Raw genomic sequence first — 12,590 nt, forward strand, 5'->3', positions numbered from 1 at the left:
TTAGAGTTGATTTTTTAAACTCTGCCTGTTCTTTTGATTGTAATCCCTTCCTTATTTTTTTTAAAAATAATTTTAAATGCAATTATTGTATGGTCTCTGTGGAATTTTTCTATTATTGTTTTATTATTTGAAGTTCATGGGTTTTGATATTCCTGTACATTGTTTCCACTGACTTTAGCTGATAATGGATTATTTTCTGTGTATTTATAATGTTGAACTTATCTGCAGAGGAGCTTTATTTATGGAAATTCTAGCTACCATAGGCTGAGTACATATTCTTCAGCCTATACTCAAGGAGTACCACTGAGTGATATTGGCAGAGTATATTTGAATGTGGTTACAAATTTTCTTACAGATCTCAGGCTAAGATACTATACTAAATTCACTATTGTATCTCTGTTTTAGAAAGTAAAGTTTTGTTTACTTGTTTTTTTAATCTAGTCTTTGTTTTCAATGAGGGTAAAGCCTGTCAAGGATCCATGGTCAAGATAAGGGTCTCAGTTCTAATTCCTTCCACCCTCAACGGTCCCCAGGTCTCACTTCCATTTCCACATGATTTGATAACCCAAGTTAACTGGCACTGGTGACTTTACATTCCTCTGTTCCTCAACTCTCCCTGACCTGCCCAAAATGGCTACATTGCCAGGAGGGCTGTATTAATTAATATTCTGGGGAAATGTAACTTTTGCTTGACTTACTATTTACTACTGAGGAGGAATCAGGCTCTGTGAAGACAGATTTCAACTTGAGTTCAAACTGATAAGTTTGCAAATTATTTCTGCCTGGTAGAGACGCAAATAATTTCTGTCCAGCAGAAAAGATAAGCTCAAAAGTTCAAGTTTTACTGCCCTATAGAACATTAACCACTTCTGAATCTAATTTAGTAGTTGTGTTTTCAGTGTTCTTTCTTTCATTAACTATGTAAGTTCCTATCCTCTTTTGCACCAATTTATATTTCTGCTGGTAGCCTCATAAACCTTTGACATGTGCTTATACTATACTTTTGTGACAGCCATATTTAATTTTCTTTGATAATTACAAATGAACTCTATTGAGCATCTATCAAGTTTAAAGCAATGTGTGAACTTCTTTATTTATGCTATAGTATCAAATGCAATTCCTATGAGGGAGGGGTTGTTCCAATTAGACAGATGAGGACACTGAGACTCAGAGAAATTGAGTTATTTGTTAAAGGTCACCTAGCTAAGATGGAACAGAGCCATGAATGAAATCCAATTCTCATAATCTTCATAATATAATGAGTTGAATATTCTTTTTCTATAACATCTGGTGTTAATATTGCAAGGAATTGTTCTTTCCCTTTTCTAGATAAAATGGTCCAACTAATACAGATTAAAATCACACTAGCTTTTGACAGTAGATAATTCAAAACGTTTCATAGTAATCTTATGGTCAACTAGCCCCATGTTAATTATTCCCTGGAAATGACTTTAAGTCAAACTTGAATACACCATTAAGAGCAAAATAATTTTTTAAAATGTAACAAAATTTAAAAAATCATCTTATGATATTGTTAAAATCAGATTGGTAATTGTATGTTTGGAAGAAATCAACATAAAAAAGTCACAACAGGTATGCTATGCAATGCAAAGATCAAGAACATCTATATGGTTTGAACCCTAACATTATAATTTATGTCCAAATATACCAAGCACATTTCTAGAACAAAAGTATTTTAAAGGGAACTAAAAATGAGAATTCTAAGCTTTGAGCTCCAAATTATTTAATTAAATCGGCTCTAAAATTTTAAAAAACAATTGAGAAAAGTCCATGAAAAAACAGCTCTTCTGGACAGTAAAACATGTATAGAATTCTGAGAAATTAAGAACCTGAGTTTGAACTAATTCTTAAAAACCGCAATTTTATAAAAATCAATTTTCAAGAACTTCCATATTTCTATAGTCTCTCTCTCTCTATATATATATAAAAAAATGTCCTACTAAAGATGTCACCAAACCAAATAAGTTGGAGATATTTGAACCAAAAAATCTTAGATGTTAATAGGCAACACGGGGCAATTTTTAAGTTAGTTCTGCTTTGATAAAATTTGTCACATTCACTTCTATAGAATCAGGCAAATTTGCTTTGATATACCCACAAGGAAATTTCTTCTAATTCTTACACTATAATCAGGTATAGTCCTCTTAAGAAGTGGCTGGGATGAACATATTTATGAGAAGGCTATTTTGTGATTCTTATTTTAGCTAAGGCAGTGGTTATCAAAGCATGGTCCATGGACTCTTGAGAAGTCTCCAAGACTTTTTCAGGGGGTCCATAAAATGTAAAATCAAGGGTCAATAAAACCGCTGGTACCTTAACATTAATTTAGGCAATGGTACAAAACTGTATCAATAGTCACTGTATTCTTCATTACTATAAACTCACAAGTTAAAAAAAAAAAGCAGAGGCACAGACACATGGAATAGGCTGACAGCTGTCAGAGGGGAAGGGGCAAGGGAAGGGGGGACTGGACGGAAGAATGTGAAGGGATTACCCAAGGACATATATGCATAACCAATGGACACAGACAACTGTGTGGCGATGGCCAGAGGGAAGGGGGCGCTGGATGGAGGGGCGCAGTGCAGGAAGGTGGGGAATGGGGACATCAGCAATAGTGTCAACAATACAAATAAAAGGAAAATAAATAAGCCCAATTTTACTTAAAAACACCCTTGCTAAAACAGTAAAAGTTATTAATTTTATTACATTTTGCCTTTTAGCACATTTTTTTATATTGGAGTAAAAGAGGAAATGTGCATACAGCGTTTTTCCGCTGTACACCAAAATTGACTTGTGGGAAAGCAGTTCTGCAGTTGTTTGAGATGCAACTAAATTAATCTCTTTTTTCATGAAATACCATTTTAACTTGTAAGAACTATAGTTACTCAGGTTTTGGTATTTGGCAGACATTTCTCAAAAATCAACCAAGTGAGTCTGTCACTTCAAAGAAAACAACTGACAGTATTTGCTGCAATGACAAAATTCATTCTTTCAAAAAAATTATAATTTTAGAAAACCTGGGTTTGACACCATGAGCTTGACAAGCTCCCCAATTCTTAATGATTTTTTAAAATGAGATTAGTGGGGATAACAAATGTGATTTTTAAAAATAATTGTATGATAAAAAGTACACATTGGAACAGGTGTATAACTCCCTGAACGAGTATTTTCCAAATGACTAATGTATATTTTTTTAAAAAATCATGCATGGGTAAAAGTATTCATTCAAAGTGTAAGATAGGCCAATAGGGTTTAATGTAACCATGTATGAAAAGTTCACTGATATGGTTTCATTTTCTACACTGCAATAAAGCTTAAAGAAATTGTCACTTGTTGAGTTTTAGTGTATTAACAAAAAAGAATATCCAAAATTACCTGAACAGGTGATTAAAAACATTTCTTCCATTTCCAACTACACATGTATATGGCCTGATTTACTGTTCATATCCTTCAGTAATAAAATGTTTGGCAATAGATCAAATGAAGATATTATCTGGTTACCTTCTATTAAGTCAGACCTTAAAGAGATTTACAAAAAATGGAAAATAATGTCATTTGATGAATTTATAAATAAATCTTAAAAATTTTTTTCATTTCTAATACTGTCAATAGAGATAAATATAATCCATATAAAGAAAGGCTATTGGAGCCCTTGATAATTTTCATGAGTGTAAAGAGGTGATGAGACCACAAAGTCTCAGAAGTGCTGAGCTAAGAAGACAGTACCTTGGATGGGGTTTCCATTGGGAACAATCTAAATGTTTTGGAAATCCAGTTGATGGTTATGCAACACGGTCAATGTACTAAATGCCACTGAACTGTATGCTTTTACACTTAATTTATGCATGTTCTCTCTCCCTCTCTCTCTCCCTCTCTCTCTCTCTCTCCATGTGTGTGTGTATATATAAATTTTATCTCAATAAAAGAACGTCTTAGAAAAGAATACAGTACTTTGGAACCACAAATCAAGAGTCTGTCCAATCTGGCATAGTCTCCTTTCACAGGGTGAAGACCAAGAGCTATGCCCTACTCACCGTGCGATAACCTCAGTCTATGATTACCTTAGGTTCTTTCTGCTTGACATGAAATTTAAAACATTTCAGGAGGCCTTTTCCTTGAAAATAATAAAAACCATGACCAAGTTTTTACAATTTGGTCCAAACACCTGGGATTTACAATCCCAGAGCAATTAATTGTCATCTCAGAGCAATTAATCGAAGCATTCTATCAACAGTCAATAAAACAGTTAACTACTCATCTGCCCATCCTAAGTATATAGTGCATGCTGTATGCCATCCTGTGATAGGTCCTGGGAACAAAAGGGTGAGCAAAAATCACAGATGGTTCCTGCTCTCCCAGGGCTCAGAATTTAGCGAAAAGATAAACACTAAGCAGAAAATGGCACCAATTACAGAAACTATACTGTTGTGAACAGTGCTCTATGAAGGAAAGCTGTAGAATGTCACAAGCATGTAAACATGGGACTGTGACTACACTGAAGACCAGAGGAGCTCCTGAGGACCAGAGCACTAGCTGCATCTGGGAGCATGTCAGAAATGCCCAATCCCAGGCTCCTTCCATATTTATAAAGAATTTGCACTTTAAGCAGCTTCCCAGGTGATTCCTGTTTAAGAAGTACTCACGGCTCTATGGAACGGGTAGAGGTTAATTAAATGAGGAGTATTCTGACCAAGGGCCTATGGTCAGGAGAGGAGGGCATGTCTGAACTCAAAGAAAGCTACTGTGGCCAGTGTCGGGGAGCGTGGGAAGCAGAGCACAGGAGACGCTAGGGGCTTGCACATTCTAAATCAAGTCTTGAGTAAATAGAGGGGTTAGAAGAAACTATAGTCTCCTGAACTCTATCAGGCACACCTTTCTGGCATTAAACTGCTTTCAAAACAAACAACAGTTAGATACTCATCCTTTTATAGTTGAAGGCAAATTCCTTTAATTCCAATGAAGGATTCAAGTTCTTACAGCACAAGTGGTAACAGCTCTGGCTCCCCACAGTGAAACAACAAGGCCGCCTTGCAACACCGTAACTTGAATGTGTGTAAGATATCGTATTAACATCTTGATGCCTCCGAGGGCCCTCATTACCAGGGAGGTCTGAACTCTGAAGAGGCAGTGACTGTACTCTGCATTCTGCAAAATCGTAAGGCACAGTATATTTGAGCCCCTTGATAACAAACATGGGTCACAATGCCAAGTACTCTGGTGAACAATTTATTTAGTGCTTGGGGAACTTTATGGAACGTGACCCAGCAAGCTTGTAAAACTCAGCAGACTGCACTGTGGGAGCTGCACCCAAAAAAAAAAAAAAAAAAAAAAAAAGACTATATCAATAAATATTTGAGGGAGAGAGAAGAGGATCCAAAATTCTACTGTGGCTCCAGGCATTCACAGATGTCTGAGCACAGGAGGAGCCAGTTATGCCCAGCAGCTCCCTCTGTATTGACTAAATGAGTTCTGTGGTATGAAGACCCCAGTGAGGAAGAAGAATCACGATGTGGACTGGTTTGGAGATGAGAATTTACACTAGGAGCATCTCAGCAGCAGCAGCCTACAGCTCTAGGAAGGGCATGTAATATCTTGATTAATACAAGGAAGGCTGGCTCAACTGCAGCTAGTAAACCTAAGGGCAACATCTAGGGTAAAGAAAACCCAGGATTAGGATTTATGGCTCTTTGAGGTAATTTCTTACTTACTCATAAATTCAGAGATAGAGTATATTGACAAAAGTTGCCTGTATGATCAATAAAAAATAAAGATGGAGGCCCAAATTCATTTTCTCCATCTCTACATAAACGAGAGACAGTGGGATTGTGTCATTTTAGCAAAATTAGAGGAAACTGGAAGTCTTCTAGTCCTCTGAATGGCTGTATTCAGCTATACAATTCTTTTTCCAGATACTTTGGAGAGAAAAACATTCTTTCAACAAAGATATGATCAACTTTTCGCTCTCTCACAGCAGTAGAAACCACATTAGCAGCCACTATGTGGAACTTCAAATGGTCAGCTCTGACAATACAAGACTAAGAGGGCAACAAGAGCTTTCCTTTGTTTCTTTGTGAAAATCACTGATAAGCAATCCAACAGCCTTAAGAGGTTCAAAGTATCCTTAAATAAAAGGAACAAATACAGTCCAAATTACTTAAATAGTACAAGAAATCATTAAAAAAGAAAGCAAGAGGGGGAAAAACCCAAGAAAGTAAGAGACAATCTCAGCAACCAAGATTCTGTCCAATGAGTTAGGATTTCAAGGCATTCCTCTAGTTAAGGAGGTCTGTTTCCTTCTTTGTACCCACAAACCACCTCAGGGCTGGGACTCTTCAGCTAACTTTGGGCACTCACTCAAATTCAGCTAAGAGGGATAAACACTTGGTTTAGCTGAACAAGTGCTTTGGGGGCAGTCTGGTTCTGCCACTACCAACCTCAAAGTCTGGGACCAGGACAGACTGATAGGATCTGGCTTTCAGTGTTTCCTGTCTAGTTACAAAACTCTGACTAATTACTTCGCTTAGAAATTATTCATTGTATGCAATTATAGTGTGGGCTCTGCAACTTCTAAACTTTTCTCCACCTTGACCTCTTCCTCTAGTTCCAGCTATGTTCACCTTCACACACACCATTATTTGGGTGTCTCTTCCCTTCTGTTTACCTTTTTCATTTACCCAACTAACTTCTACTAATCCTTTGCTCTTTTATCATGCCCCACCCCAAATTAGGGAGAGTCCCTGTACCCTGCGGCAGTTTGTAATTACGGGCATTTTTGTGACTATCTGGTGAAGGCCTCCCCACTCTCTCTCACCAGAAGATACTGTCTATGAAGCACGTACAGCAAGCCAGGCAGAGAGAGACCAATGGAGAGGTAGACACTGGGCCTTTCATTAAGGAGCTTGTCCTATGACAGAGAGGAAGAAAAACAGGTGAACCAAGTGTTTCGCAGGCATTGACCACAGTATACACGCTGTACAGAGTAGGGGTGGGGTGGGTGGCAAAGTCTACCTGTGCAGAAAACATTTCAGATGAGATACAGGCATAAGCGAAGGAAGAGAGGTGAACAAGCCTGTGGGCACTGCAAGCAGCTGGTTACTTCCAGAGCGTCAGGCCTCTGGCGTGGAGTGGAGAGAGGGAAGGCTAGAGGGAAAGCAGCTTCCAGATCAAGCATGCTTTGGAAGCCATGCTGGGGAGTACAGACTTCGGCTTTAAGTAGGGCAGTGAAAAGGGCAGGGCTCCCTTTTGGTTACAAACATGCCTCCGTCCAAATCTGTGGAAATTCAGGTCATCACCCTTCCCCTGCTTTCCTGCCAGATCTCCCGTAAGCACTCCATGCACTCCGCAGAGGGAGCAGAGGCAGTCGGCAGCTCTTCCATGCATTCCAAATGCATTTCCACAAGACGTCACAAATCAACCAGCACAGGGGGCTGAGAGTCCAGCGCCCACCCACGGCTGGGCACAGACAGCCAAATCAGTCTCATTCTCATTTTCTTTCCTTTTTCTATTTTAATGACATATGATAAAGAAACTTTTTTTTTTTTTTAAATTTTTAAAAGTGGAATTAAGAGACAGTGACTACTGTGACCATGATTGTGATCCCAAACCCACCTGGAAATTAATCTACCCCCTACAGTCAGGTTATTAAAAGTAGAGCCTTTTTCAGGCTGTTAAATTCCCACCCAATTACAGTTTTCACTATACTTTGAATGCACTGAGGTGCACTGGGCTAGTGGCATGACATAAACAACATGGACAGCTGGGTCCTGCCTAGATACTTTCAATAAAATCGACACGGAAAGCACTGGAGGGTCTCATCTTGGAGAAAATTATCACTCTAAAATCATGCTATAATTTTACCATGTGTAATGACTTAAAATTGGTCCTCAGCAAATGAAGTATCTCAAGGCCTTCTTATGAAAGAAATAAGTCCTGAGACACAAGACTGGACAAAAATATATATTCTGAATCTGAGTTAAGAAGCAGGAGAACATAAAAGGGAGAGTTTTCTCAATTCAAAAAATATTTACTGAGTATCTGAGGTACATACAAGCAACAGACTAGATGTTGGGGATATTCAGACAAAGAAGACTTGATCTACCACCGCACAAGGAAGAACAGAGTGGAAAGGAGAGAAAGGGAGACAAAGAAAAATTTGGCTACAGTAAAACTGATCAGTGAAGCAGTTATTGGAGTGTGCACTTGAGGCAAAAATGAAGCCAGAATTTTAAAAGTATTTCTACATACCTTAAATCACTAATAATGGAAACTCGACCCCATTTAGAACACAAAGTAGCCTATGACTAAGGGAAAAAAGAAAAAAGAAAAAAAAAAGCTCTAGACTCTAGTGTTCCCAAGGGGATAAGGACTATTCAACTGGTGAATATACCTTGCTGAGATTCTTAGTAACTAGAGCTTATTTGTATGGTTCAGAAAAAATATATACTCAACAGTGATGACCATTTATCTTAAGAAATACAATAAAATATTTAGTTATCATTACCCCAAAAAAGGTAAGCAACATGATCCTTTTCCCTACACTTTTAAAACTCATCCAAACTTGTTAAGTTCTATAGAACAAGAAATATCATTTAATTAGAAACCCTGGGGAAAACTACCATAAATCACTTGGTCTTTTAGACTTTGAAAAGGAATCATCTTGTTTTATCAAATTCAAAAGGAAATGAAATACATTATGAAGGAAGGGTCTGCTTAAAGTGAGCTATATATCAATTCCCACCATTTCGGTTTCAGATCTATAATTAAGACATATGTGAAGGTATAATATATTAAGGGGAAAAAATAGCCTCTGGATTTAGATGGGAACATAGGTACAAATACTGACTTCTGGAACTTGGTAGCAGTGTGACTTCAGGCAAGTATGTGACATTTTGAATCTCAGTGTTCTCCTCTGTAAACTAAAAAATCCATTATCTGCTTTTGGGAATTTTTACGATGATAGTAGATACTGGATTGTGAAGGCACCTGACACATAGTAGTTCTTCAACAAATGCAAAGTGACTGTATTATTCTTTATGTTCATAAATACTTGAGCATACGTTCTTATCCCTCTTGACTGCTGAGCAGAGACAAAGAGTGAGGAAACTTTTCTTCCCGGGTGGAATGACACTCCATGTTCTTGTGACAGTCCAGAGAGAATACTCAGTTCATTCACCCTGAAGGAATTTCTCCGAACACTTCCAGGGTGACATAATTATTGTCTTGGGGAATTGGGATAAGCGTCAAGGTTGAAGCAACTGGAGCATTATCACCAAGCTCAGAGCCAGCAACAGATATCAAACAGCAGTCATAAACAGCAAATGAAGACCCAAAAATAAAAAGCAGGAAATGCAGTATCCCACAAAGTATTAAACATTTCCAGCAAAAGACTAAGATTTAATGGGGTGAAAGTTGCCATTTTGAGCCCTGACTGCATGCCGGAAACCATGACATGCACTTCGCATGCTTCAACTCAGTCTTCACAACACAACTAGGAGAAAGGCCCCATTGCTCTCCCCATTTCATAAATGAGGACACGGAGGCCCAGATGTCAGACAATTACAGAAGGCCCTCCAGCTGGAGGGGGCGTGACTGGAACTTGAACTGGAGTGGCTTCTACTCTTAAACGATGTGCTATTTCCAAATATATCAATGGAAAACCTATCACATGCTCATTACCCTAAATAAGCCAAGTAAACTGTTCTTCAGACAACAGGCTTTGTCTTCTAGAGTCTGATTCTGGTTCATTCTATAAGGTGTAAGTCCTAACTAGGACACACCAAGGGCACTAAATGCTGGAGCCCCTGGGGCTCTGTCCTGGAACCTCTCTTCTACCCACAGACCTATCTTCAACGATCTCATCAGCCTCACATTGATCTACACAAAAGAAAAGCCATCTGTATGCTCAGAGCTCTCTTAACAGAACTCTTGACATGTTCATCCCTGACACCTGCCCAGCTCACCACACAGATACAACAAAACCAGGCCTCTCTTTCCTCCCTAGAAGGCCAAAAACACAGGAGTTCTCCTTGATTCCTCTTCATGTGACACCTACCCAGTCAGTTAATCCTGTTGGCCCTGTCTTCAAAGTATAGCCCAAATTTGACTACTTCTTACCACTTCCATCAGGACAAACCTAGTGCAGGCCTCCAGTGTCTATCATCAGGGCTACTGCAATAGCCTTCCAGTTGGTCTCCCTGACTCCATTCCTGCCCTCATTCAGCTCATTCTCCAGGGAGCAACAGGGCAATCTTGGAGAAAACAACAGCAAAAACAGATCATGTCACTCAACCCCTCAGAACTCTCCATTGTCTTCCTATTACAATTAGAACGGAATTCTTCCCTCCCTCCTCCCCCAACCCCACCTGGTCTGGTCTCTGCTTAGCTCTCCAAATTCAGCTGTACCATGCTGACTTTAATGTCCTTTGAATAAGCCAAGTATGTTTCCATGCAAAGCAGGTTTCTTTCTCAAGTCATTTGCACTTACTATTCCCTCTGCCTGGAAGGGCCTTCTTTTAACTCGTTACATGGCTTTGCTCTCGCACTTCATTCAGGTAGTGACTGAAATGTCACCTCCTCTGACCACGTGACCTAACAATTCCTTGTCCACTCCTATTATTCTAATTCTACATCTTTCCCTAAGAGCACTTAACATTTCCTGAAATTATCTTTATAATAGATTGTTTCTATTTTTATACCATATTTTTTAAAAAAATCTTCAGCTGAGGATATGTTTGTTGATTTTAGAGAGAAAGGAAGGGAGAGAGAAACAAACATTGCTGAGAGAAACACTGATCAGTTGCCTCTTGTACGCATCCTGACAGGGAATCAAACCCAGAACCTTTCTGCTGTATGGGACAATGCGCCAACCAACCAAGCCACCTGGCCAGGGTTATACCATATATTTTTAAATTCACTGCTATATTCGTAAGACATAATACTGAGTAGGTACTCAATGAGTATTTCAAATATCTGCCTTCTCAATTAAAATTTAAGGTCTATCTTGGTCACTGTTTTATCCCCATACCTAGAAGAGCATTTGGCATATATCAGGTACCCCCGTATTTAAAGACTGAATAAGGGAACATATCCTAGCAGTCCTATTTGGATCAGGTCAACTCCCATCTTATAGGCAACAGAAGAATAGGCACTTCCTTACTGGAATGGCTATTGGGACGCATTCTAGAGTAGTTCAAAGTGCCCCATTACCAAGAGCCAGGTCACACTCCCAGGGCTTCAGACTGGATCTTCTCCATCCAGATGTTCTAAAGCTAGGTGGCAGCTGGCTTAATTATTCAACATGGGAAAAGACAACATAAGGCAACATGAGCCTAGGTTGTGGGCACCAAGACAATTGTGTATTGTACCTTCTATCTCTAGATTCCACCCAGGCCCTGCATAGCCTATAACAAACAAGCGTATTTTCCTTGGACATGTTCCACCAACAGATCAATTTCCACAAACATTACTATGCTGAGGCTGTAGGGACGCAAGTCCAAAGGCAAAATAGGTGCTCTGTGCATCCTAGTTCTATCCCAAGTAGCTACCTAAATGATGCCAGCACTTGCTCTGAGACATGAACAAGGCACATATGTTTAAAAATACATTCATTTAATCCAGTCTGACAGTGAGAAGGGTTTGTAGGGGGCCTACTGTACCAGCTTGTAGGGGGCTGGCTGTACTCTGTCTGGCAGACCCTGCAGGTGTTTTCAGTTAAATGTGATAATCAAATTAGCTGCACAGCACAGTTAACTCTGAAACAGTGATTTCCCCATCTGCCTTTCTCCCATGTGAAGTGCAAAGACGGAAGGAAGAGCCTTAGCCTGGTAGCAAAGGCTCAAGTGAAGGCCGGAGAGCAGGTGCTTACAGGCGTGCAGGGGTAAACACAGAAAAGGGGAAAGAAGGGGTAGGAGGTGAGTTTCTGCTCTAGCAGTCTCAAAAGGAGTTCGGTTTACTCCACCTAATTTGTTTTGCTGCTCAACTAGATAGGTCCCTGTGCCTTCCCATCCCTTTACTCCTCCCAAGTTGACTTTATATTCAGATGAGGCTAAGCTTCTCAGTACTCCCAAGAGAGCATAAGTTGAAAGAGGGGAGGAACACTCTTCTGCAGGACTAGTTATGAGAAACCAAAGGAAAAGCTAAACCTCTGATAAAATAATTTGATCACTGCAGGACCTTTTCTATGGCCACGATTACTCTTGCCCAATTCAGCTGGAAATTACTTTTAGAGGTCCAAATTTGCAGAGTCCGATAAGGAAATAATGTGCATGACTGGAGGATTGGTTCCTTGAAACAAAGAGGCCATGTAAAGAGTGTTTATTCTGTTGCTAGTGATTCGCTTCCATGGCTCCACCACAACCACCTGTTTCACCAGCCAGCCATGGACAAAGTTCCTAAGGAGCCCAGAGAGCTCAGATGCTGCAAAAGTCTCTAAAGTTGCTTCTCCAGTTCCTAAGCAAATCAAACCCACCTGTTCTATTTTGCCACAGTAGTACACAGAGTCAGCTTTCAATTATTGATGTTAATAGGAGGGGGGCACTTTTCAATTTTCCATGCTAAGCGGCAACAGACAC

The 12,590-nt window shown here is 39.4% G+C and overlaps 1 protein-coding gene across 8 annotated transcripts in view; it reads right to left on the reverse strand.

Annotated features, from left to right (window-relative positions):
* The window catches only part of ARHGAP26 (Rho GTPase activating protein 26), a 392,428-nt gene that overhangs the window by 123,871 nt on the left and 255,967 nt on the right, over positions 1–12,590 (reverse strand). For 3 of the 8 annotated variants that reach the window (XM_054568247.1, XM_054568246.1, XM_054568248.1), the window contains exon 18: positions 6,833–6,925. The exons of the other annotated variants lie outside the window; for them this stretch is intronic. In XM_054568247.1, coding sequence (XP_054424222.1) covers positions 6,833–6,925 — 93 coding nt within the window. The remainder of the gene's footprint in view (positions 1–6,832; positions 6,926–12,590) is intronic. 8 annotated transcript variants of the gene reach the window in all.

The sequence above is a fragment of the Pteronotus mesoamericanus genome, unplaced genomic scaffold (assembly GCF_021234165.1).
Source record: "Pteronotus mesoamericanus isolate MK-2021 breed Mesoamerican mustached bat unplaced genomic scaffold, CSHL_Meso_final contig_2, whole genome shotgun sequence".
NCBI lineage: Eukaryota > Metazoa > Chordata > Mammalia > Chiroptera > Mormoopidae > Pteronotus > Pteronotus mesoamericanus.